This window comes from Plectropomus leopardus, chromosome 22 (genome assembly GCF_026936395.1).
Source record: "Plectropomus leopardus strain MGB_pleo_1.0 chromosome 22, ASM2693639v1, whole genome shotgun sequence".
Lineage (NCBI taxonomy): Eukaryota > Metazoa > Chordata > Actinopteri > Perciformes > Serranidae > Plectropomus > Plectropomus leopardus.
In genome coordinates, this window is record NC_142197.1 from 16,071,610 (window position 1) to 16,099,251 (window position 27,642).

The window sequence follows — 27,642 nt, forward strand, 5'->3', positions numbered from 1 at the left end:
GTTGCCAAGAAAAAAGCTCTACATCTCCTGCCGGAGGCTCTGGCTGCAGGTTGAAGGCAGCAGCGAAGCTGGTTCTGGTTCTGTCTGCGTCGGGCTTTGTTGCCGTCTGATATAAAGGCATCTGTATTAAATTAAGACTGTTTCATAACCGAACAAAAACGCCTTGAGCTTTTGTTAAATAGCAAATCCACATCTGTGTTTTGGTACAGTTGGTGTTCACACTTGATAACACACATAAACCATACTCAAGAATACTTTTTCAAGTGGACTTGGGCACTGATTGGCATTCTTTGCCGAGTTACGGTGCACAGTGTTCACACTAATTCTTGGATTCAGGCCCAGGTCACTGATATGAAAGCCCCCGACACACCGAGCCTTGTTTGAAGTTTTCATCATTTTTCTGATGGTGCTAAACATTTTCCAAACTTAATAGTATTATCATGTATATGACCTCCATGCATTCTGTATGGCTGACATGGCTCTATATTCAAGCTTTGCAAGGCTATGTTTAACACCAGCATTTTTCATCCAAATTCAACAGCAGTTGATGCTTTGACTTTTGGTCTGCAAAGCAGGACAGAACATTTCAATGTACATGTTTGCCTGTGCTATTTAATGGTACAAAATATATCTATATCTCAAGGTATTATATCAAAGTTAGAATTTCCAGCATTGTGAAAACACTACTGTCTAAACATTACTGTGTCTAGTGTACTTAAAGAAACTCTTGTAATAAATCAACAGTCACATGCACCATGTACGCACTTAAGCATGCAAGCAGAGTGCACTTTTATAGGTTCTCTTTGTGCTGCTGAGTCTGACTGACCACATGTTTACTGTGTGCAGAGGCACGAGCTCTGCCTTCCTCCGTACAGCTCAGAGTGGCCTTCATCTCCTCCACCTCCTCCTTCAGCATCTTCTCCTTCTGGGCCAGCTGCTGGTGACTGTGCGAGAGGATAAACAGATGCAGTCAACAAACCATGGTGCGCTACTTTAAATCTGTGCTGCACTTGCATGAAAATACATCTTACACCCTGTTCTGAGTGCGGAGCTCCTCATTCTCCTCTGCTAGTTTCTGGTTGCCATCCTCCATGCTGTCCACCACTTGCTTCAGCTTCCTCACTTCCTCCTGGAGCTTTTGGTTGCTCATCTGAAGGTCGGCAACGCAATACACCAGCTCTGACGTCTCACTGATAAGACAAACACACACAGGCAGGGGTTAAACTGGGACCACTGGAGCTGAGTGCTGCCTCCTGTCATCCAAATCACACTGTTTTCTTCATTACCACAGCACTGCCCACTCTCATACTTTTGGTTGGCTTTCAGACATGGTCTCATGCTGACCAAACAAATGAAAAATGTAGGCTCTTTTTCTTTGACTTTATTAAATAGATGGAGTCATCACACAGCAGCATTATTGACGCATGTGTCTCCGAAGTGTGAGAGGGGCAGTGAGTGATTTACCTCATGTGGTACAGCAGATGTAAACTGATTCATTATTTAAATCTTCTTATGTGACATTGTGATCTCAAAGCAGCCTTATTAACCTAAATGCTTCTCTGCACAGCAAACCGGTAACAGGTAAGCTGTTGCACACTGATTCCAAGTTTATACTGTGAAATCAGTGAGAACAAAGCTGCAATGCTCCGTATGACAATAGCACTGTCAAAGCTGTTGGTACAGCATTAAAAAAAAAATGACGTTTAGAAAACTTGAAAGCAGCATTGCTTTCCAGAAACAGTGGCATTATTACTGTGGACTTTCCACACCCACAGAACACATCGTCTACACTTTTCATTTTAACTACTTTCTACTGAAGAAATACTGCCCAAGGAAAATTGTCGACAGCGTGCTCAGTGCAAACCACCCTGCTGATATCCAGAACCCCAAGTAAAGTCATTCATGGGACGCTCTGGATTTGTGACCATCACCACCCACTCCTGCAGTTTGGGTTTCCACCCTTCCACACCTAAGCCCAAAGAGGGGGTGCTCAACTCAGGTCGCAGACAGCTGTTCACATATGTACAGCAGTCAGTTATGGTTGCAACCTTGACCTACATAAAAAATGCAAAAGTTTATCCCCTTTTTTTAAATCATTTTTTAGTGTAAATAAAATTCCAGAAATGGTTATTGTTACTTCTGTTATTATCTTTTGCTTTTGTTTGTGTTTCAAATGTTATCTGACTGAACTAATACATTTCAAAGAGTGAAACAAGTCATTTTTTGGGGATTGTAATCCAAAGAAGAATTTATCCAGCATTTTATAACTGCAACAGTAGTGAGGGAGTAGGCTATGGCGATCCCTATGTCATAAGCACAAGTAACTACTGGCTGAGATTGGTCTGAGCTTGCATGTTCTCATATGCACTCTTAGGCACACACAGAGGGCCAGTAAAGAGAAAGATTTTAAATGCATTGATCAGAAAAAGTGCTTCCAATATAACTGTATTCCAAAAATTGTTGACCCGCAGTTTATTTTTTGCCTACCCAATCCTGCCCGCAGCAAAGTTAAAACCCGCTCCCGCAAGATTTCCCACAGGATCCCAATCCCAATGCATCCGTCTACTCACAGGAGGGTCCCCCCTTTCATAAATCACAATTTAACCCCTGCATAGACTTTAATGCAACATAGTTTTCTAAGTCAACAGCAGGGTTGGGGATCATGCACAAAAAATAAACAAGTACGCTGGTTCAAAATCACACAAACATTGTTACATACGCTCACTAATTCAAACACACTTACAATTCTGCTCTGGATGCCTCCCCCCCAAAGGCCTCCAAGCTTCCTGAGGTCATATTGAGCAGCATCGACCTCTTAGCTAAAACACATACAAAATACAAAAAAATAATATAGGATATAGGTTATCAGAATAAGATGCGTGTGCAATACAAGGAAATGAAAAGCAAATATGAGTGTATATGCACACTTACCAGAAAGACTGTCTTTGTATTTGACAGATTCCTGAGTGATGTCATCCGCTTGCTCTTCCCTGAGATACAACAGAGAAATCTCTCAAAATCATCGCCATCAAAATGAGCAAGATCAGTGATTTTCACAATCTTTTAAAAGGCTTTATCAGTCATGCTCTATGCTGTTGCTTTCAGACTCCTGAAAACATGTTTGAAATGATTTATTGAACTGTTATATTTTTTGGAGCCTGGTACACTGAGAACTAAAAACAAGCAGCTCTCTGCTTAGTCTGAAACTCATACTCTGCATGATGTACAAACAGACCCTGTCCGTACTGCAAAGGGAGCTTGCTAGTTGAGACACAGTCCTTACTCATCTGCAGTTATACTACTGTGTGGTCAGCCACTTCATATATAGATATATATAAGCATGTCTTCACCCACAGTTGACGCAGGGACCCTATGATGTAGCCAGTAACAAGATGACTCATCACCAGAATTGGAGCTCTATCACAGCAGTTACAGCCCTTCAAAGTATGAAATCTTAGCTTTATTTACAGCCCACACGTCAGGCCAATTTTTGAACACCAGAACCTAATGGCTAAGATGCATCAGATCTCTCAGGTTGGTCAAAATGTGACTACTTGCATAACAGATACATGAATAGTATATATATATATATATATATATATATATATATATATATAACTATTGTGACTTTTAATTTGAATCTACCATCTGAGTCATAGCAAACCAGAGATGGCAAATGCACATTTCATATAGGCCTGACAGAGCACAGGGTGCAGTGCCTCTGAGACAAAAGACAGCTTGTAAATGTAAATGCACCCAGCTGAAACTACTGGGTAAACATTCTCACCAGTAATCTCTCATCTGATACATAACACGCCTACACAATATCTACTTGTATAACTCAAACTGAGTATATGAGAGACTCTTTCTAAAAAAAAAAAATTTAAAAAAAGCAAAGGACTGGTGCAGATGGTGCAAGCTGTCTTTGCCTTTTCATGCCATGTTAAAGAGGTTGGGGACTCTTTAACGACAAATGTGTAGAAGGAAAGAGCCAATATGTGGAACAAATTAAGCAAATTATTTAGTCACAGTGCAGATCTTCTTTAGGAAAACACGTTACGGCAAAAAGATATTGATAAATCATACGTTAAAAACACAAAACAGAAAAGCAAAATCTGGTGCACTTTAGGGTGCAAAAACAAAGGCATTTTCACCTTTTGTGCCTCACTCACTTTCACAGAAAATGAAATCAATAACTGCACCAACTGTTCATTTTCCGTTGCTGCACATATGAACTCTTCACCTCAGAAACTGTGCCAGATCTCATACTTCTAAGGTACATTTTTAAGTTTTTAAAGGTCAACTTCAACTGTCACACCTGCAATTTGAAATAGGTACTTCAGCAAGACAAGTCCCTGACCAGAAAGGTCACAGCATGTACTGTATCTACAGAACAGTACTGCTGGATGATCAGGATTACTTCACACCCCAAATGGCCTTTTTTTTTTTTTTTTTTACATCAGTTATTCACACCTGGTTACCTGGAATTTGTGATGAAAAGTTTGTTTTTCTTGAATGTATCCGGTAAATGACAACTCCAAATATTGAGAAAATTCTTGATGAACTAGGGGGCCAGGTTTAACAACAGAAAAACATCCTTTTAAAAATTCTCACATGACTTTTGTAATGTCCAATCCAAATCTCATTTATCCAGTTGTATGCTCAGTACTTCCCAAACAGACAGACTGGATTATTCGTTCCTCGGAGGCAAATGAAAAAAATGTTTTCTTTACTAATTCAATGAAACTTGGGGTCAGTACCTGATTTACAAATTGTCATTTGTCCTTTAAGGCCACTTCTGCTGGATGAAAACTTGCTGAAAAGCTAAAAGCTTGACATTAGATGTGCCAAGATTTAGACCAACCAAGCAACCCTCCTGTGAGTTCTGACTTATTAATAAAGGGATATATGCATGAGATATCAGTCTTTTTGGGAATAAAGCCCTTAATTTATGTTTGTTTTACGGTACCCGTTGTTGCGGCAGTCATCAATCCACTCCTTCATGACAGCATGGTACGTATCCAGGTCAATGGAGACATCTTTGTGTTCTGGATCGAGCATATTGCAGAGGTCCTCTAGTCCGCTGTCTTCTGAGCTGCGACTGGTGGTGTGCCGCAGATAGTCCACAATGTGAGATACGTACACTTTACCTGGAAGATAACAGATACACTGTAAAATATTCTGTCATCTTAAGACACTTTTACCCATTAGAACCGATGGCTCGTGTTAAATTTCTCCTCAATCTTTTTGTCTGTATTCAGTTATAGGCGGGGGCAGCAGAAGCAGTAACCATAACAACAGTAACTTTTTTTTTGGAGATGGTTTCACACATCTTTCAACATTGACATCACTTTTTAAAAAGCACCTCAGCCTTCACATAGTTATCACAACAATGGTCTGAACTGTTTTCTTTCCTCTGCAAAAATGATTTCAATGACCACTTCTTTCAACATTTATAATTACCTTTCTCACTAAAACTCAACCGCCACCAATTCTCCACATACTGTATCTTCTACTATTTTCATGTTTACAAATAGTACTTTTCTTAAAAACTGTTTAATTTCACATACGCCATTACTCAAAGCTGAATTACACAGAAATCTGACATACTTTCACAGCGATAGTGTGATTAAACACATTGAAAATCTAACAAAACAAATCATAGCTGAATCCCATTTTAACTGAAAATCCACAATTATTTTCTTCTAGCTTTCAATTTTAATACCATATATGAAAAAGGAATATTTTTTTTAATTATTCTCACATACCAATAAACTCGCAGATGACTGAGATAAACAGAAAGGAAGCAAAAAACAGACTTAACTGCCTGAAGTGCACAAACAAAAGAACAGACTAAGAGTGCAATCAGATGCAGGAGCAAAGGTCAAAGAACAAAAATGGTTATCTTTTTCTTAAAATGGTAAAAAAAAAAAAAAAAAAAAAAAAAAGATCCTCAAAATCTGGCAAAAAGATTTCAAAGACATTTTTAAAAATGACATCCTTCGAACATCTTTAAAGGTAGCACTTCCCATACCTCTGCTGCACAAGATGGCTTAGCCTAGAAAAGCATTGAAAATGCAGAGAAAAAACTCTAAACTGATGAGAAACGTAAAAGATGCAGAGATAAAAGGGACAGATTGGGTCTTGCCGTTGCTAGAGGGCCCAAGTGGAAGACACAGACAATGCTGATACTGTGCGACTGTGAGACTATGAGAGAATTCCTTATACACAGAAAAACACACTGTAACACTATAGCCAATGACAAGTTACAATTAATCATTAGGCTGCCGTATTGCTGGGAGACTAAAATACATGACCCAATCATAAATATCTGTGAGCGTTTGTGTGGGCGTACCTCGGCGCTGCGTGTCACAGGCATGGAAGATAGTATCGAGTAGATTCTCCTCACAGATGAGGCTGATTTCTGCCATATTCTCCTTCTTGTTTTCAGAGGCCAATGACGATCCTGAGCATGAATATGCAAAACACACACACCAAACACAGGGTGGATTGAGATGTGTATCAAATCGTGCACATGATGCATTCCCATAAAGACACAGCAATGACTTTGAAAGCTCCATAAGCTTTTCTAACTTGAAGATAATTTTAAATACCTATATATTGACATGCTTCTTCAAGACACATTGGTGCAGCCGACACACAGGCCTAAATAAACGGTAACTGTGTCACTGCATTACTCATTTGATCAATCAGTCGTCTCTCTTAAGGAGCAAAGCTGTGGCACTGTTTACTGACTGAAGAGAAAATGCAACACAATTTGAAGTTTTTAAAGCAGTATTAAATCACAGCTTAAAGAAACAACATTGCTCTCACATTTAATGACACAGTAGATCCATGTGTATTTTCTATTTTGTATGGATGCATTTCTGTGTTTTGATTTATGGATGTATTGTCTTTTCTTTTCGCTATTTTAACTTTAAAATAGCCACATGTGGAGAGGTGTTGCAAATTAGCATTTTACTGCAAACAGTAAACACAGCCATCTGGTTGTTGTGCATAACTGTACAATTCTAATGCTGCTGTGATGTCCATATCAATGAAAAGAAAATCAACTAGTGTGATGTCCAGATGCAGTATCCATTTACAAACTTACAAAGGGCAAGGGTTAGTTTGGGGCTACAACTAATAAATAGCCACTACATCCCCTTTAACCCTTGTTCCTCCCACTCTCAAAACAAAGACTTCAGTTTTTTATGCTGCAGTTATAAGTGTGAGCACAAAACCGAAATATTGTAGGTTTTGACCTAGATACTGACACAAATAACAACTTCAAGAAAGAATAAAACCAAACTTAAGGCCCTTATCAATTCTTTAAAAAAGAAACACAGCTAGAAGTACTGCCTTTCGATTATATGCCTCTGCCAAGTCACGTTGTAGTTTGTCCTCATGCCTGACTCATATCATATATATAGTTAAGACTTCGAAGAAATTTAACAAAAATGCATTAAATTGTTATTTTTTTCGGCAAAATGGATGTTATCACTATATTGGCATGTGAATAATTTCCAGTGAGAAACAATGCTGTTGTAACGTGGAGACTATTTCCACAGAGGATTACAGAGGACTGATACAGAGCTCTGTCACGCGGTGCAGCTTCAATCACCTGACGCTCAATATCAGCAAAACCAATGAGCTTGCGGCGGACTATCAGAAGAACAGGAGAGAACACAAAGCCATGAGGGTAGACACTGCTTCAAATATGGATGTTGCTGCAAATCCGAGAACATGGATGCTTTGCGCACATCTTCAACGAGGCAGCACAACAGATCTATACAATCAGCATAGTTTCAAGATTAGTGTCACAAATTCAGTATTTCACCACATTTCCCCTTCTGTTCCTGAATGTTCAGTGTGGGAACATTTAGGGGTCCTGTTCAGAATATGAGGTCACAGAGAAGTTGACCTTTGAGCTTTTGGAAAATGCCATCACTTCATCATTTTATCCTATTAGACATTTGTGTGAATTCCTACGTTGTAACCCAAAACAGGCTTTGTGAGCTTCCAGTGAACTTTAACAATCAAATTTTGATCAGTTCAACTTTAAGAAGCCAATTCGCGGGGAGGGCTGGAGCCAATCCCAGCTGTCATTGGGCAGAAGGCGGGGTACACATATCTCAGGGCCGACACATACAGACAGACAACTTTTCACGCTCACAGTCAAACATAAGGGCAATTTAGAGTCACCAATCAACCTGAGCTGCATGTCTTTGGACTGTGGGAGGAAGCCGGAGACCCCGGAGAGAACCCACGCAGACACGGGGAGAACATGCAAACTCTGCACAGAAGGAATCGTGCTTAATTGATTTTTTTTTTTTTTTTTTAAATCCCTCAAGGCAATTCTAGGATATGACATTCACGAGAATGGGACAGACAGCAAACCGGAAAACATAAAACCTGCAGCCAAAGCTGTCATCAGTGCAAAAAGAAAAAAAACAGGATGCCTGGAGCTTCTTTTGAGAAACCTCGAGTTCTGAAGCCCTATGGAAATAGCATTTTCAATTTTTAGATCAAACCTTTAAAGCACCAAATTTTCTCCTCTGGACATAAACATAAACTCAAATGTAGGATTTTTTCCCCCTAATTATCCCTCTTCTTCCATTTTATCAGGTAGCTGCATTCTCTGTCTTCTTTTCATTATTACTGTTAAGCAGCTTCTACAGATAGCCTGTTTTGAAAATCTAACTTGGGATAATAAAATTGTTACTTTCCTCTAAAAACAAATTCTCCAGTCTACAACCTAAAACATGTGTCTATAATTGTTCATAATTTCAAGCATTTCTTGCTGGTGCCAATATTAATCAAATCAGCAGTTTTGTTTCACATATAAACCTTAACCCAGGATCGACTTACAAGCTTTTTCCAGTACTTCATACTGTATCTCACATTCCTTATCAGCGGATGGAGTTTGCTCTGCACAAACAGAACAGCATCTGTTAATAAAGACCATGAGATGTGGCTGGAAACACTAGAAAAAGCTTGCTTTTTCCTCTCTTTCAAAAGAACTATTTCAAGGTCATGAAAAAACTTTGTTGCTTAATCTGTTTTGTGTTTGCTGCTACAAAAACTTGGACATCTCAGCTGGCCAGCAGCCGCTGCTCCCTACCTCCATCTCCCAAAGACAGTCTTTTCACAACCAGAGCTGGGTAGGGCAGCTCACACTCTGTTGAGTTCCCCGTGTCCCCTGAGCAGAAGTTCAGGTTGTAGGAGAGGGTGCTGTGGTTTGGGGTGAAGGTACGACACAGAGGCGGGCTCCTGCTCGGCCTCTCGCTCTCGGGCTGTACGGACTGGGGTCCTCGTGTGAATGTGAAGTAAGGGGAGTCTTTGGCCTGGGCTGTGGGCGTTGAACAATACCTCTGCCATTGTTTAACTTGTCTTAAATCACTCCCATCAGCACCTCTCCTCTCACCCAGAGTGCTGGTGATGGTGTATGTGACATTAGTTGGTGTGGAGGGGGTGCATGCTGGGGTGGAAGGGGTAGACAGAGGCACAGAGTTACCCAGACTGCACCTCTGCGAAGCTGCAGAGCTCGGCATACCCATCCCTCTCCCTTTCCCCCTCTCCCTTTCGTCTCTGTGGATGGTCCCTTTCTTCAGGATGGCCTCCAGGTTGTGCCTGAGGCCGCTCTGTGGGCTGTCGTAATTGCTGGAGGAGAGTTTGGGAATCTGGAAAGGTGAATTTGGCTCTCGGTCACCACGCCACTGAATGGTCTGCAGTTTGCGGCAAATGCTGTCCACGGGGTTGTGGCGTCGATTCGGCTGGGGCGTGTAATAGTCCATGCTGCTGATGGCAGGGCTGCAGTGATGGCTTCCTGGCTAGAGGAGAGGTTGAAGTCTGAGGAGAGAGAAGAAAGAAATGTTGACTTCAAATGCATGCAAAGTTGGGAAAATACAGACAAAAGAGCATAGAAATAAATTGACAATAGTTGTTATTTTGCTGGACGGTGAACTCAACATGAGTTCTTTTTTTCCTCAGCAGCAGTTTGAGGAGTTTGAGTCGGTCGATCCGGTAGATCAGGTAAGAGCTGATAAAATCAGACCGATGAATGAGAGGAGTAGCTGGTGCAAAAGTAAACTTTGAGTCAGTGCAGTTCACAATTCAGTTTCACTTTCACTGCATCTGGCCTTCTGCTGCTCTGTCTGTGACCAAAATATGTTCTATGCTGCAAGAGTGTGTTACAATCGATAACTGAATGGCGTGTATATTCCAATACATATATACTGTGTGTATATATGTATATATATATATATATATATATATATATAACTCTATGATGTAGAACTACTCCATAACTGGCATAACTGGCACTTTTAGTCTATACAGGACTGGTTCCCAGGTTTTTATAACTCCAAGGATAAAGGCAGAAAATGACCAGGTAGAGCTGCAGTGTGGAAACACAATAAATGTCAGTAAAACAGAGAATAATAGGTAATAATTTAGACCAAGATGAACTAGCCTGATATGAAATGACAGCTATGGGATGATAGGAGCCATGCAATGCCAAATATTAAATATCAGTTTACAGATTCTGTGGTTATTACAAACGGAAGTTCTTGTGTTGACAACTGTAAAGCAAGCAGGAGCCAAGAAAGGACTGTAAAAAGGAAGAGGATGAAAGAGGAAAGACAAGAGGGATAGATGGGGTATCAAATGATAACGTCCCTAAACCAGAAACAAAGCTAAATCAATAAAGATACCACACTAAATTAAAATGAGAGTTCAAAAAAAAAGTTAATGCTCATGCAAACCAGTCCACACGTTTCCAGATTTTCACCGTTTTAGTGCGGTAAATTAAAACAAATGTGTTAAAGCAGTCAAACTATCTCCTGACTGCGCTCCAGGTGTGCAAACGTGCTAATTAATTCAAAAGTTTGCTTTAAACAAACAGCATTTATTGCAGTAAACATCTCATTTTCTTTTACACAACTCACTGCAGTTGAAATTTAAATTTGATGCGGAAATCACAATTAATATCATAACAGGACATTTGTAGAATAACCACCTTTTTATATGAAAAAATAAACAAGCTTAAAAGGATCGAAAGGTTAGGACGCTAACGACAGCCACAGTAACACATGAAAAACGTCATTTAAACAAGCCAAAAAAAAAAATACCGTTAGCGACTCGAGGGCATATTTATCTCCATACAAACATACACCTGAGCTCAAAGTCTTCAAAACCCACCTTTTGTGTTACTCTCTCAAACAGCCTTTGGGTAGCAGGATACTGTCACTTCGCAAAGCTAGTAGGAGCAAATATCCACGACGAAATGTTTGACCAACAGTCACACACACGGGCAGCACGCGCACAGGTAGTTTGAGGCTCAGCGCTCGAGACAGAAAGAGTTAAAACGTTAGTGGGTGTTCACGACTCTAAAAATAAGACAGCACCCCCTCCCTGCGGCTCGAGGGGGTCACAGCACTTAGTTAACAGACCGGGACAACTTCATATCAATTTATAGTGGTATAAAAGTCTAATAAAGTATATGATGGGTTTTTTTTCGCTTTGCGGGGGCGTTTATAAATTTTCGAAGAAATTGGGGACTTAGCCCCTACCTCAGCAGGGGGGTCCAGGGGCATCCTTCCCCCTTTTATTTATTTATTATTTATATATTTTTGATAAACAAGCTCTACTTTGTTGCATTATTATGCACTATGCATACCCTGAAAAACTTTTTTTTTTCAAATTCATTATAAATCGCAGCAAGAAATCGATAGATAGATAGATAGACAGATAGACAGACAGATAGATAGATAGATAGATAGATAGACTTTATTGATTCCAAATTGGGAAATTCTGTTGTTACAGCAGCAGATAATTAAAAGCAAAAACATATAATATTACATGTAAATATTGAAATCTATATCAATAGAAGATAATAATAATAATAATAATAATAATAATTATAATAATTGCATAAAATTAAAAAAGGATACAACTTAGAATACTCTGTAAGAAGCCTATAAAATATATATGCATATAATATATTTTAGATTATTATTATATATATACTGAGATATAAGCCTAAATGTATTCATTATTTCAATATTTGTATTTTAGTAGGCTATATTTAGAGTGAAGTAAAACACTGAAATACTGGATACATTTAGAAAAGTATTTGTAGTTTTTAGTAATTCATATCGAGTGAAGAATACTATGCAAATGCTATTATTAAAAATTCATAGACTAGAGTTAGAAAAATAGTTACATGTATGTATTTTTTTCCAGTGGTGGAATGTAACTAAATTTATTTATCCAGGTACAAGTACGAACTGAATGATTTTTAGATCAGGAGCTCTCCTTTGTAACCTTGTAAGTCTATAAAGTAAAAGAAAAAAAAAAGACAACAAAAGAAAGCAACAAAATCCCGACATGATAGTGATATTCAGCCACTGGTTTACATCATTGTCAGTGTGCAGGAAGTGCTGAAATATTAATTGTTTGGTGCCATGACAACTCAGTAATGGGGCTGGTTTTAACCTGAGCAAACAGTAAGCGGGTTAGCAGCTAGAAGACGTGAAGGTGCACAGCCGGTTTAACTTGCATCACACCAACCTCTGGGTCAGACGTCTCTGCTGCTCACAAGGTAATTCATTCTCAAATACTGACTCGTAGATATCGTGTGCGTAAATGTTGGGGACGAATTTTGGAGACGCAGGTTTTGCTTTACTCTGGCAATAAGCTTAAGTACACAATATATTAGAAAAAAGCATAATTATTGATGTTTTTCGGACACATGCCTATTTAAAGCTTCTATGTGGACGACTATCTTGCAGTGTCACCATTTAGCCTAATTCCATGTGTAGTTTGTAAGGGCCAGTGATATATAGTAGTTTTATTACTGTTTACACCTGCATTTGAAAATATATTTTATGAAGTGAGATGTACATGGGGCTTTTTTTCAGGCTATAGGGTTTCTACAGCAGTTAAACTAATTTTTAGAGAGCAATTTGTTTACGTTGTTGTGAGAAAATATTATATGACCTCATGTGAATAATGTTAAGTGACAAAATGGTTTAATGAACAGACAAAAACTGGCTCAAATAGTTGTTAAGTCCTGTTCATCAGGGTATTTCCCAGGTGTGACATAGACCTTCAGCAATGCACCGTTTTAGGGAGTAGTGAACATTGTTATTTGTTTTTTTTAACTACTTTTAGCAGTAGCCTGCTGGTTGTTCAGCTCCATTCATTATTCAAGTAGTTAAATAGCTTTTCATTGTTTAATTTTTTATATAATAAACTACTGAAACTACAAACAATTCTAGGGCATAAAGGGAAAGGAATGATTTTTTCTTTAAAAATGTTTCTCTGCTCAGTCATTTCCACACTATCTTTTTCATTTGTCTTTAATGAATAATTTTTTTATTACTTTTTTTTTTTTAAATTTGTTTTAAATATATCCTACTCTATTGAAAAACCTCTGTGAGGACTTTGAAAAGGGATATGTAAGTCAGATGCATTATTGTTTATATTATTACTCCAACTGACCTACTTTGCCCACAATTACTGATAAGTACTGATTATTTTTATTCATCAAAAACTGTTCAGACAAGTTGTCACGTGATATTTTAGAAGTTGGCTAACCGGGTAATCCTGCTTGGTGCAATACCGCCATCTGGACTCTAGTTTCTGGAGACAGATGTCTGACTGATGGACATTGTATACAAAGTTGTCATACCTCTCACTTTTCCATAACAGTAGGGTATTTTATTTTTGTTTTATGTATGACTGTGAACAAGTGGGCATCTATCAATCAACTCAATTAAGTACCATTTTTAACTAGCATGTCACTTTTTGTGTCATATTTTGTAATAATTTTGAATCACATGTACATTATCAAATTGATCTCTTTTTTTCTTTTTTACAAAGTAATTTGAAATATTTGTTTTGAGTAGCTTTAGTTAACCAAACTATGGTAACTTTGCCATAGTTTAAATTCTTAAAGTGTGAACTAATTGGTAGCTTGAAAAAGCTTACAAAGTAGCTTCTTCAACACTAGCAATAGTCCTTGTTTAGTCCTGCAGTGTGTTTACTTGTTAGCATACTTTAGTTTACTTTTTAAGAAATCTGTTTGTATTGTCCTCCTTTTTTAAGGAAAGCTGCCACATTTCCACCATCACAATGGCAGACAACAACATCCCAAGCTTTAAGGTACTGAAACAAGTTATTACACAAATATCTTGTGGCTGTTTGATTTGTAGTATGCATGGTATCCTGTAAATGTCAATAGATGTCAATAATGCTGTAGCATTATTGACATTATAATTATAATTATAATGTCATTATAACTATCACACATATATTTCTCAACCATTAAATTATAATTATCATTATAATAAAATCATTAAATTATAATTATCATTATAATCTAAGAGCACCTACCCTCAGTTGCTGCTCCAGCTGCAGCATCTTGATGATTCCTTGGCTTCCTGACACCTAAAAATCCTCCCTGTGGCTCCACACAGAAGATATTCCAGTGCTGCTTCTTGTCCTCATGTTGCCATGAGCGGCACTGAAAGGCTTTGACAGCTCCAGTCATTCAACAGTGTTTTTAATATGACAGTAAAAAACACATGAAAAACATATCCAATGCCAGATGTTTAATTTAGCTCTAGACGTCTCTTTAAGTAGAATACTGTCCAAGTTGTCGCCATTTTTTAAAGGGAAGGACACGACCAGTGTCTGTTCCTGTACACCTCTTCCTCCTGGCGCAGCCTGCTCAGCAGATCCACTTTCCCAGCTCACGCTAAGTAGCTGGAGCTTTGCTTGTTTTCTGACCCTGAATGTGTGTGCAGTAGACAGCAGGCTCAGATGGAGATTAGTGGACATGTGCAGACGCACACAGACAGACAGACAGATGCACACTTATAAGGAGCGTTGACTTTGGTGTGGAGAATTTGAATAAACATTAGCAGAGAAGACCAACTTCTAAAAGGAAGATTAAACAATGAAGCAAGTTTATTGATGTGTATGTGCATTTCATGTTACACTGAAAAGGATAATCAGACAATAAGAAAACTTAAGCATAGAAGAAAAAAAATGCATTACTTCAACGACTTTCACACAGTGTTGCACTTTTGTGCAACACTGTGTGAAAGTACTTCCCAGTACTGTAATCTGGGATTATGATGCACCAGGAGGGACGGAATAAAGACCCAGTCTAATCCCAGCCACTTGGAACAGATCACTAGCTGAATGGCGAACCAGGAAGAGGTGTCTCTTTCAAAGAAGGATCAAATAACTCAGTGTTGTAGAACAGCAGGAAGGGACAGCACTTGTTCTTGTTAACTATCACACATATATTTCTCAACCATCTGTTAACACAGCACCATGACTATAGTATGGTGACATAATGGATTTAGTGACTGGATTCAGATTTAACTACTGTCATGCTATTCTATATCTAACTGTGACCTTTGACCTATAAGTGAAGTAGCTGAGAAAAATAGATTCACAGATAAAGTAGCAGCCTGTTTTTGATTACAGTGCCTGTCTTTTTGTCTTACTGATGTTACAAGGTCACAGGTCTGGTGTCCAATTTTGCAGCAGTTTGGTCCATGAGAGGTGACTCCTGTTGCTTGAGGCAATCTTTGACTCAACATGTTATACACTGTAAATGTTACAGCAACCCCTGCTGGACAAACGCAGACTGGAAGAGAATTTTAATAACAAGCAACAAGTCAAAAGTTCTTTGGTCATCCAGCAATTAAATGATTTTTTCATGATTTGATGATGGAAATGATTTTTTATATTTTAAACCATACAACTCCACTAAAGGATAAGCTCGGATAACAATGAGTACGATAACATGGACATGAATAATTACAAGGCTTATTCCTGTTATGGTCATATTCAGCCTGTAGTGTTTACATGAGCACAGAGAAATCGGGTTATTTATATTCTCCATATACATACTGATGTCTCTTAGAGAACTCCAGCTAGCATATTCAGGGTTTCTCAGAATATGGAGTTTGCATGCTGGACCACATTAACAGGATAAACAAAAAAACCTGATGGTAAATGGATTATTCATGTCCACCTAAATGTACTCAATGGAGATGTTGGTCAGCACTCTCTGCACTTTCAAATGATATAATAAAAAACTGTATGTCCTGTGGCAAAGAAAAAATAATTATGCTTGAAGAGTGTATATTTCAGAAATTGTTTTAGGCTGAAAATTGTAGTGAGCGACAGATATCACCCGGGATGTTCTGTAAAAATTCACACCCATAAGGGGGAGAACAGTAAAAATACTCTGCTGTGATTTGAGTTAAACCTCTATGGTAGTCACAGCACACCAGTCCCCGTGATGTTTTGATTCTATGTTTGCAGTCAAATAGAGCGTCAAAAAGAAGTGGGAAGAAGAAAGAATAAAAAATCTGATGAATAACAATAAGTGTTCCTTTATGTGTTTTATAGTAGGCTGACTACATTAGTTTAAAGGGTGCATTTTTGTGTGGCGGTACTGCCAAGATAAAAACAGTGTTTCTGTCATACATATATACCTTTGCCCGTAAAGTCACTACTTTCTCTGCTGTTCTGTTCTGTAACCAGGCAGCTGACCTGGTTGTTGAGCTGTCTTCGACTCCAAAGACCAAACCGAACGTGGTCTCCTTCGGGTCCGCCTTCACTGACCACATGCTGACCATAGAGTGGAGTGCGAGTGAGGGCTGGCAGGCTCCGGTCATCAAGCCCTTTGGTAACCTGTCGCTCCACCCAGCCTGTTCGTCACTACACTACGCCATACAGGTAACAATGAAGCATTTACACTCCCTTTTCTGTAGCGGTTATTAATCTGATATGTTGCATCAGGAGACTGACTTGACTGGTCTGACTGCGGTTCAAGCAGCTGATTCATACAAGCCTGGATGAGTCATGTTCAAAACACAAAAGATCTCACAAGTTGGGAAAAGATTGAGTAAATGTGAAGCTGAACAACAAGCAGAATGCATTTTAAGTATTGAAACATAATATCACATTGCACCAAGTGCATAATGGATGTTTTAAGGTTTACTGTGTGTGATTTAGTGGCCTTTAGTGGTGAAGTTGCAGATTGCAACCAACTTAAACTTCTCCCACATATCAAGCATGTAGAACTACAGTGGCTGATGCAAAAACGAAAATGTCTCTATCTAGAGCCTGTGTTTGGTTTGTCCATTGACTACTGCATAAACAACATGGTGAACTCCATGAAAGAAGACCGGCTCTGTATAGAGATATCAACAGCTCGTTCTATAGTAACAAAAACACCGCAATCGTTTGTTTTAGATGATTATATACTAATAAACACACAGTTATTGATATGATATTCCATTTCTGCCACATCCTACACTGAACCATTTAAGACACAAAAACCAAAACCAACCAGGATCTCAACCACAGCTGTAGCCACCATTAGTGACAGGGAGGTCACAAGCTCCTGTTTTTTTTATAAACGTTACATGCCATAACAACCAAGTAACACCTAGTGGTCATTTTAAAGGCTATTTCCAGTGTTTTAATTTGACTTCGTATATGAAACTTGTGACATCACAGCAGATAAATAAGTCAGTTAGTATTTCTCCACCAGAGATGTTTTCCTGCTAGCATTTAGGGGGTTGTGAAACAGCACATAGATCTTAAATTTGAGACATAAACATGTGAAGCTTTATTTTAAGGGCCTCTAAATTCCTTGTCAGTGATGGTTTCCTGGAGTCCTTGAGTTTATAAACATTTGTTGATTTTGGGAAGAACTTTTGTTGAAAGTGCTTCTCCATTTGAATATTAAAAAAAGAAAAAGTAATTGACCTTGATCATCAAAAATGTAATATTGAAGAACGGTATGATTACAAAAAAAGTGTGAATCTGGTGTATCGGGAGTTGGTGGACTTGAACTCATTACCTCAGTAATTCTAAAATTTTGACCACAGCCCAAATCCTAACCCCTCTTCTCTTCTCATCAGCTGTTTGAAGGGCTTAAAGCATACCGTGGGGATGACAACAAACTGCGTCTCTTCAGACCGATGCTCAACATGACACGCATGTCCAACTCTGCAAAGAGAGCTTGTCTACCTGTAAGACGGATGTGAGGAATGAATGGATGGATGAATGGAAGGACTGGTGAAAGGATACATGACAGTGATTAGCAAATGACTGTTTTTGCCCTGAAACTGTAACTTCAGCAACAAATTCAACTGGACCTTCCACTTCTGATAATTCACCAGTGCCATAGCTACACTCTGCTCTTTTCTTGTCTTCTTGTCTCAATTTTCTCTTCTCCATCTCTTCTTCAGGCCTTTGATCAGTCAGAGCTTCTGGAGTGTATCAGGCGACTGGTAGAGACTGATCAGGACTGGGTTCCTCACTCAGACTCAGCCAGCTTGTACATCAGACCAACATTTATTGCCACTGAGGTAAGGAGGATAATGAAGTGCAGCAGTAATGTGTGGGCAGACGGTTTGTTCGTTTCAATACATTGCTTTGTGTTTATGTCTTCACGGTAGACCTGTCTGGGTCTGAAGAAGCCTTCCAGTGCCTTGCTGTATGTGATCATGTGTCAAGTGACCACCTACTTTGACAATGACGCAGAGGCCCTGTCCATGTGGGCCGACCCAAAGTACACACGGGCCTGGAAAGGAGGAACTGGAGACTGCAAGATGGGAGGGTGGGTAGCTTTTATGCTTTATGCTTTTATTAACTGATAATTGATCAATTCACTCAGCTATGGTTGGATGAGGTGCATAAAGGTGCCCTAAGAAATTCGTCATAGAGGTGGCCAAATGGGGCCATTGAAAATCCTGTGGTGGCACATAAAAAAAACAAAGCCATAACAGAATTTCAGCGATTTTATTATGCTGTTGAAGTATATAGGCTAGTTAAAAACTACGTCAGTATAATATATATGATATACTTTGGTTTCTTATTTGCAGCTAATATTACTAATTATCTGATGTGCATAGACTAATGCTGGTACGGTTAAAATTTTGAGTTCCACAACATGTTTTATATATCTGCAGTTGACATTTTAGATGATTAATTGTACATACAAATAAAGCTTTAATTTGAAGAGGTAAATTAAAAACATGGAAACTAGCCTTCTTAAGTTTAGAGGAGACATGTGGATACCCATAGAACCTATTCTTATTCAGATATTTTGAGGTCAGATTTCAAGGGACCAATTTGAAAATGGCGATGTCAGTTGATCCCTCCCCAAAACTTAGCCTATATTTGGAGCATGATTTGGTCCTTATCTAACAAGCTATGGCGACATGGAGGGTACTAGTGGATGCTAGGTGGTATAGTTTTAAAATATACCACTACATTTGCAATAGTTTGAAATATGACCTGCCACAGCCTCTTAAAGACAATAATGTTGGCCACTGGAGGTGCAGAACAATCAAGCTTTCAACTGTCCTGCCCCAATGAAACAAACTAAAATATTATTCTGTTTGCTCAGTCTTTCACCCAAAATATACAAAATACTGTCAAGCAGTTTTCATACCCACACAATCGTTGATTTTTTTAGGTGGACATGGATAAAAGTACAGTTTGCAGTGCTGTAGGTGCTAAAGTAACTGTAATTGCAGTTGTTTGTTGCGTTGTATTTCTGCAGGAACTATGGATGTACTTTGTCCGTCCAGTGTGAAGCAGTGAATCATGGGTGTCAGCAGACGCTGTGGCTGTACGGAGAGGACCACCAGCTAACTGAGGCAGGCACCATGAACATCTTCCTGCACTGGATCAATGAGGATGGAGGTTAGTTGCACTACCAGAGTCTTATCTGGCTGATCACAGGCTGTTTTGCTGTGCTGTAGGTGAAGGGGTCAAATGATTTGTTGGTTCAATTTCTATATGTACCACAGAGGCAAACAATGATCACACTCATGGCGAGTGATTTAAATACAAAATGTGGAGCTAATTTGACCTCTGCTGGCAGAACAGTGTCACTACATTATAATTGCATACAGCATCTCTAGTAATCACATTTTTTTCCAGCTTGCTTTAAAATATTTAAGGTTTTGTTTTATTGTATTTATTAATTGATTGTTTTTCAGAGGAAGAACTTGCAACTCCTCCTCTGGACAGCATCATACTTCCAGGTGTGACCCGACAGAGCATCCTGGAACTAACCAGAGAATGGGTGAGAAAGACAAAACCATAAAGGTCAAAATGCATGGATATATATTTCTATTTGGTCATCACATTTTCTCTGATGCCTGTGTTCTTTTCTTTGCCCAGGGTGAGATTAAGGTGACGGAGCGCTACCTGACCATGAGCCAGCTGTGCTCTGCTCTGAAGCAGCAGCGGGTCAAAGAGCTGTTTGGCTCTGGTACTGCTGCCATGGTCTGTCCCATAGGACACATTGTTTACCAGGGAGAGGTAAGAGACAGCAGCCTGTCTGAATTTACCGTTGCATATTCATAACCTTCTACGTGAATCACTATGTGCTCTCCTTGGAGTTTCTGTCACTTGCTGTGTCATCATTATAAAATAGATTAGAGTAAGAGACCATACAGTGGAATTGGAATTTTTTTAATTAATGTTTTTTAATTAATTAATTATTTTTTAAATTAAATTTCATGTAATCCTAAAATCAACACAACTATTGATAACAATTAAAATCAACTACAAAGTGTACACCATGTAGTTTATATCATATGCATATTATAATGCCTTATAATTTAAAGCTAATTTTTGTTGTGGCCAAACAGTAGAATTACACTGTCATGTGATGCTCTGCAGCTCAGAAAGACTTTTAAAGACAATTAATTTACATAGCAAAAAAGATGTATGTATATACTGAGCATCAAACCCACCCAAAATGACTCATTTCACTATCATTAGTTTATCCATTCAGTGTGATAGCATTTGGAAAGTCTAGAAGAACCGCACGATTAAATAATCAACCTCCATTCAAGTTAATGGAGTGCTACACTGGAAGTAGCCGGCCGAAGTCTCAAGTGCACATGCTCTATAGGATGCAAAGTATGGAGGCAATTTGGGGTAACGTTATATGCGGCACTTAAAGTATTTTGAGGTCATGTGCCAATAAGTAACTATTATAGGAATGAACAGAGCCCTACATTTGGTGTCTTATCCAGGTCTCTTAATCTGTCCATATTTCTTACTTTATAGGGACAAATTCAGTATGCAATATGTAGAACCTCACAGTTACAATACAGTCACAACAATTTACTTTTTTAAACTTTGGTTTTTGTCAGATAGAACAAATGCACAAATGAAATACAAATATTTATGCTTTATAGTTGCTGGTAGGCAGACTTTATCACCTTACGATAGAAAGCCTTTTTTAAAGTCTTTATGCTAAGCTAAAGCTAACTGGCTGCTGGGTGTAGCCTCAGTCTTTAGCTTCAAGTTTCAATTTATTCGCCCTCTCATCCTCCACTTCATGATAACTTTTTGTCTACCCCCTTTTATTTTAGTTATATTGTAAAAAAAAAAAAAAGTTACACTCTCTTTATTTGATTACAGTTTTATATGATAAAAGGGCACTTTAATACTAAGTAGTTAATATGTGAATAGCTTTAAAACTTTTAGAAGCGTAGTGCTTTTTAGACTAAGGCTGTGAGTCTCTTGTGACCACATGGACAGTTACATCTTTAGAAAGTTGTCAGAACCCCCTGGCTACTTGTTTTAATATCACGATATTTTACTTTATGTGCACTGTTCTCATGATTTATATTGCAACAAGTTGGTTCACTGAGCCAATTAAATCATTAAAAAAGTTTGTATTTGTGTGTTTCAGAACTTGTACCTCCCCTGTCAGGATAAAAACTCACAGCTGACCTCACGGATAGCAAAGGAACTCACAGATATACAGGTTGGTGGATGCACAGACACACCGATGCTTCAATGCATACGCGTATACAGACACACATCCCACCAGATGTTTCCCCTCGCTCAGTAACAGCTGGTTGAACATCTGTGTTCTTTGCACTCCTGTCACCCTCAGGACTCTATTCTTGTGTAGTAATGGGTTACTTTAAATGAAGTGTTCAGTAGTATGATTAGAGGAGAAAAGGAAAGAAGAACAGCATCCTACAAAACAAAGGAAAGGTTAGTAGCAGTAATTTTGGCAGTAAATGACAATGCCTATTCTTTGTCACATGTCTGCCTTGTCAGTGCTCACATATTTACAAACCTTCTTCATTGCCTTATTGAAAAAAATAAAAATGTTGACTCACTAAATTGAAAATATGGTCGATGAAAGGCAAGACCTAACAAAAACAAATAATCTCTCCATAATTGCATTACTGTGCAGTTATCTAAGTGCTTATTATGTAACTCAATGAGATAAAAGTATTAAGTTGTTTTTGCACCATTGGTCTTCATTCATTGTACACCCACTGCATGCATTAACTTGCCTGCAAGTACATAATAAGTGAAATATCTTATTAGGTAATGAGTAATGACTTGGTAATATTAAACATGGCCTACAAACACAGCACCTCTGCAGTCTGCGCAGGTTTAAACAGATTCATAATGTTCCTTGCTGAGGGCTTAATTTGTGTTAATGAGCGTGTTATGTATAGCTGACTTTCTGTTATTGTGCTGTGTAATGAGCCTATTATTAGGCGGGGTATGAACTCGAATATGAGCCTCATTTTCTCAATTGTACTGGTAAAGGCCTCAGAACAGCGTACACCAAATCATGCTCTTTGTGGTCAGTGGCGGAGGAAGTGTTCAGTTCCTTTACTTAAGTAAAAGCACTAATACCACACTGTGAAAATACTCTGTTAAAATTCCTACATTAAAAATGTTACTTAAGTAAAAGTAAGAAAGTCTAATCAGGAAAATATACTTAAAGTATGAAAAGTAAAAGTACACAGCTCAGAAAAATAAAAAAACAAACAAAAAAAAAAAAACAACAACCCAAAATTCAAAACAAGGAAAAACATTACTTGAATGCTTTGGGTTTTTAAAAAAAAAAAAAAAAAAAAATGCCAAAGAAGCAAATTTGGGGAAAAATAAAAACACCCCAAAAACTCAATAATATTAAAATAGCTGCCAAAGCACCCAGTTCAGAAAAATAATAATAATACCTAAAAAAAAACTATCTTGATCAGCTGATTGTATAATCGACTAAACATTTCAGCTGTACTCATACAAATGATTGGGTAGTTTAATTCATAACAAAACAGTATATTTTATGCACTGTTATGAAAAAAATCTTAATTTGTAAAGTAACAAGTGACCGAAGCTTTTAGTTAAATGTAGAGAAGTAAAAAGTAAAATATTTAGAACCTGGATCGACATCAGTTTTGTTCTGCTGTGTTCAGCCGCCTTTCACGAGCATTTAAACCTATGAAACCTGTGGAAGAAAAAATTAGCGGCGAGAAGAATATTAGATATAAAGGAATGTCCAAGCAACAAGAAATCTAATAATTATTTATTTCAAATTATGTTACAGGAAAAAAAAAGTTTTTTACTTTCTTAATGTAATGTTTTGTGTCTCCTTTTTTCCCCCTCCTTTTTTAGGGATATTTTCAAGTAATTTTTGCTATCTCCCCATGTTTTTTTTAAAGAAATCCAACCAATTTGCTCAGGTTCTTAAAGGTTAAAGAAATGAATTGCATTTATCAATGTTTTTTGAGCTAAGCTGAACTAAATGATTTGAATCCGCAGAGAGATTTGAAATAATAGGTCTCCACAAGTATTTCTGGGGCTGAATTAAACCTCAGTGTGTCCTTGCCGATGATGAATCATAAACTTTGACTGGAGTTGCACTGGATGCTCCGCAGGCTCACTCCTCTAAATGATATGAGCAAAGGTGGCCTTGGTTTTTTTTAATCTTCCTGATTTCCTTAACGTCCTCTAAACACTTTGATTAGTTGATTATCTCTTCAACTAGGGACTTCTGTCCTCTTGTCTTTTGCTTTGTCTTTGTTTACTTTTCGGTGCCCTATCTGTGGTTTTGTTGTTTTGTCTTTCTGGCCAGGCGATTAGCATATCTGCTCCCTGCATCATCCAGGCCTCGTGTTCCTCCATGATGTGTGTTATGAATGTGTTAACCACATACACTTTATATGCGATAACATCTTCCTTCGTCGACAGTGCTTCAGAGAGAGAGAGAGAAAGAGAGGGCAGAAGAGGGAGAGCGACGGCCTAATGGGGGAGTGTGGAGAGTTGGAGATAGGGGCAAGACAAACTCCTGAATTCTCTCATTAAGCTCGCTGTAATTGCACAAACCCAATTATTGCCTCAGCCTTTTGTGATCTTCAAAGCCAAGATGCTGCAAATGAAGCCTGGAACAAGTGGAAGAGGAGGAGGAGGAGGAGGAGGAGGAAGAAGATTTGGCGTGTGTGTGTGGGGGGGGCAGCGAAGCTTAATGAACAATAAAATCGACAAAACGCTGGAAAACGCCGCGCTCCTTCCGCAGCGCTGTTAAATCTGTTGACATTTCATTTGGAGGGAAGCAGTGCAGTGTTATCCCCCCACACACACTCCTCCCTCCCGCCCCTCTTGAAGACAACATTGTGCAACAAACAAACGAGTGGTCTGAGGCAGCAGATGAAAGATGGGTTTACTAAGTCGCCCTGCTGTTCCTCTTTCAAGTTAATTAGAAATCACATTCTTTTGTTTCCCCTTCGCAGGCGTTTATTTACTTTCTCACTTCGACCATTAGAACAAATTTGCAACATGAGACACAAATAATTGGATTTGTCTCCGCGGCTGTCACGGATTGGGGAACATTTTGTTTTGATTTTTATTATAGTTCCTTTGCTCTGTTGTGTTGTGCTCTGTCAGTGGCTGAGTTTGCAGATTTGCTTACGGATATTTGATTTCATTTTTTGATTTGTGTTTTGCTCGCAATTAAGCGGCAGCAGGCAAGAGAAGTTTAGTGCTTAGTGACATGAGATTTTTGTTCTTCTGCGCGGGCCCTCGGAGGACTCTCTTGTAACCTTTTCATGACCTTTCTTATCTTACAGTATGGACGCACGCCCAGCGACTGGACCTTCCTGGTGTAGCAGCAACGAAGAAGCCTGCACGTGCACAAAGACAAATGCGTGCACAAGAGGGACGCACTGCACATGTGCATTAATAAGAAAACAATGTGCAATATTTGTAGTCTCACTGCAATATGCTGGCTGTGTGGCGAGTGTGTCGTACCACTTTACCTCCTTTTAAGCTTAAATTAATGACAAACACACAACTGTCCAAAATAATTAACAAAAGTAGGCTAATGTCTCATGCAATACTGCACAATAGCTTACAGTAACCCAGCCACCACGGCTTATTCTGCTGCTTTCCAACCAAGATCCAGCATACAGCTGTGGCTGCGATCAAACATGAAAAGAGAAAATATATGTGAGATGTTAGAGTTACAGAGAATTTCATATCACTTGTGTAAGAGTTACGAAGCATCTACAAGACGACCCTAACTAATTAACTAATCTTCATTTGGGCATGGCATGAAAACAATAAAATAATTGTACCATCTCAAAGTTTTATTCAACAGCAGTTTAAAGTGTTGAAAGTATTACTGAGACCATTTTCAGGTTTTAAGTGTGAATTTTTTCTTTACAGTTTTAGTTTGTACTTTTTATTGTTTCAGATAATGTCTTGAAATTTTGGGCATTTATCCTATTAATATAAACTATTTTTTAACATTTAGAGTCTACAGACAGGGCATTGCACACATTACCTTTTAGCAAGACCATCAGACAAACGCATTGTAAGACCAGAAGTAACACACAGAAGTTTCTTTACTACCTCGTAGAACTTGTTATTAAGTCAGTAGTGAGGGACAAATAGTATTCAGGTCTGTGTGAATGGGTTCTTGGATTAGAGAAGTGTCTCTTGCTGTTAATATAGTGAGAGAAAAGTTCTGCTCACCATCGCACATTTGCACTCATTGAAAATGGATCGTCAATATGAATACTGTAATGTTTTATGGCGATTTATGCATGATGCACTTTGCTCTGGAGTTAAAATGCTATGTTCAAGATTGTCAATAAATAATTATTTCTAACACTGGGCATTTCAGGTTGTGGTCACGCACTGTTTGTACGTATATCGACGAAAAGTAATGCACCAGAATCCATATATAAAACTTATAATTATGGGCCAGGAATTCGTATAAAACTCACATAATTAGGAAAGCTGCAATCACGTGATAAATGCATTAAATAAGTAGTAGTAAAGAAGGAGTAAAGCAGTAAAGCAGTAAAGAAGGAAGGAACAAAGGTTGGGTTGGCAGATTCGTCAAACTAATACACAACTTCTTGTGCCTCGTTGCCAACACTTGCCATACACTGCAGGTAGAGAACAGAACAGGGAGGGGAAGGTAAAGGAAACAGCAAAGAACAAAAACTCAAACCCTGAAAAAACCCAAACCACAACACATTTCTTCTTTTGTTACTCTTTGCCTTCTTCTCATGTTTTTGAAAGAAATCAAGCTAATTTTCTAAGGTTTTAAAGGGGTTACAGGAAGTTGGACTTTGTGTTTGGGGCAGCCTTTTATTTCAGTTTTACTGTTAAAAAAAAGTTTTGTTGTCTTTATTTATTACATGTTTTTCATATGAAAGAAATGTATTATGTGAACAGTTTTAAATCTAACTAACTATAAGCCATATGATTGGGATGGCTGTGATCCTGTGACTAATGTGCGTACAGAAGGAAAGAAGGAAGTAGTATATAGAGCGAAATTTGATGTAACAAAGCAGGTTGGGGTGGAAGATAGCTCAAACAAACACAGAGCTTTCTCCCAGGAGACCAGAAATTATGTCCTGTTTGAAACCAAGTTAACACTGATTTACTTTATGGTACGTTGTTGCGTCCCGTTATGTACTTAACGTAACAATGTGATGACGCCCAACTATGTTTCTCTTCATGAACCTAACCTACATAATCGTACTTTCTTAAACCTAACTTACATAACTTTACTTTCCTAAAACATGATTCTTTCCTTAAACCTAACCTGACCAGTACTTGCCACTTTGTAGGGTGCAAGTTTGTTTAATATCATATGAATCAAATATAGGGTTGTACATTATGTATGTGTTGGGCATTTCCACCTCTGGTACTTTCCCAAGAACCTTTTCAGTAACTAAACTTGCATTTGGACCAAAGGAAGCAGGGTCTAAGTTTAGCGCCTGAACAATAGGTCCAGCTGTAATAAAAGCTCACAGCGCTGTACTTTCCAAAGGTTCTGGAACTTTAGGGGCGAGCCAGGCTCGGCAAAGACACTTCTACAAACCTTAATGATGTTGAAGAGTGGAAGTGTTTGCCCCCCCACACACACACACACACACAATCAGAGAACTTGGAACAGAACCAAAGCCATCAGCATAATGGAGTCATAACAGAAAGCCATCAAACCAGAGAGCCCTTGGCTGTTTGGCTCTGCACAAATGTGCATGCATACACATACACACACACACACGCACACGCACGCACACGCACACACACATACACGCACACAACATAAGGATTCACTGTACTGGTTTAAAAATGAACACTCAGAAGGTAAGCTGTGTCCACCACTGAATTCATGCCTCATTAATTGAGGTCTTGTCTGTATGTCTGCCTCTATCTGTGCATGCATTGGATGCACATGTATGTGTGTGTGTGTGTGTGTGTGTGTGTGTGTGTGTATGAGGGGTGCCCAGTTGCGTGCTGGAT

The 27,642-nt window shown here is 38.6% G+C and overlaps 2 protein-coding genes across 7 annotated transcripts in view; one reads left to right on the forward strand and one right to left on the reverse strand.

Moving 5' to 3' along the window:
• Positions 1-14,725, reverse strand: part of irag2 (inositol 1,4,5-triphosphate receptor associated 2) — a 52,556-nt gene extending 37,831 nt beyond the window's left edge. For 4 of the 6 annotated variants that reach the window (XM_042510984.2, XM_088072927.1, XM_042510983.2 and 1 more), the window contains exons 1-8: positions 11,203-11,370; positions 9,125-9,852; positions 6,356-6,466; positions 4,970-5,150; positions 2,932-2,990; positions 2,744-2,819; positions 1,032-1,190; positions 827-944 (exon numbers count right to left, since the gene is read on the reverse strand). In XM_042510984.2, the coding sequence (XP_042366918.2) occupies positions 827-944; positions 1,032-1,190; positions 2,744-2,819; positions 2,932-2,990; positions 4,970-5,150; positions 6,356-6,466; positions 9,125-9,797 (1,377 nt within the window). In that variant the 5' untranslated portion in view covers positions 9,798-9,852; positions 11,203-11,370. Of the gene's footprint in view, positions 1-826; positions 945-1,031; positions 1,191-2,743; positions 2,820-2,931; positions 2,991-4,969; positions 5,151-6,355; positions 6,467-9,124; positions 9,853-11,202; positions 11,372-14,400 lie in introns of those variants that run through there. The other 2 variants (XM_088072925.1, XM_088072926.1) reach the window with 2 other exon arrangements.
• bcat1 (branched chain amino acid transaminase 1) lies at positions 12,495-25,997 on the forward strand. Its single transcript, XM_042510985.2, has 11 exons — positions 12,495-12,604; positions 14,113-14,169; positions 16,573-16,767; positions 17,961-18,071; positions 18,291-18,410; positions 18,501-18,661; positions 19,610-19,752; positions 20,052-20,137; positions 20,236-20,376; positions 21,764-21,838; positions 24,948-25,997. The coding sequence occupies exons 2-11, from the start codon at positions 14,140-14,142 to the stop codon at positions 24,984-24,986; spliced, it is 1,101 nt and encodes a 366-aa protein (XP_042366919.2). The 5' UTR covers positions 12,495-12,604; positions 14,113-14,139; the 3' UTR covers positions 24,987-25,997.
• The last annotated feature ends 1,645 nt before the right edge of the window (positions 25,998-27,642 follow it).

Excerpts from the sequence above, each read along its gene's own strand:
- bcat1 (XM_042510985.2), top strand. The coding sequence starts at position 14,140 with ATGGCAGACAACAACATCCCAAGCTTTAAG. Across the intron at positions 14,170-16,572 it reads ACAACATCCCAAGCTTTAAG|GCAGCTGACCTGGTTGTTGA; the intron begins GTACTGAAACAA and ends TTCTGTAACCAG. Across the intron at positions 21,839-24,947 it reads AGGAACTCACAGATATACAG|TATGGACGCACGCCCAGCGA; the intron begins GTTGGTGGATGC and ends CTTATCTTACAG.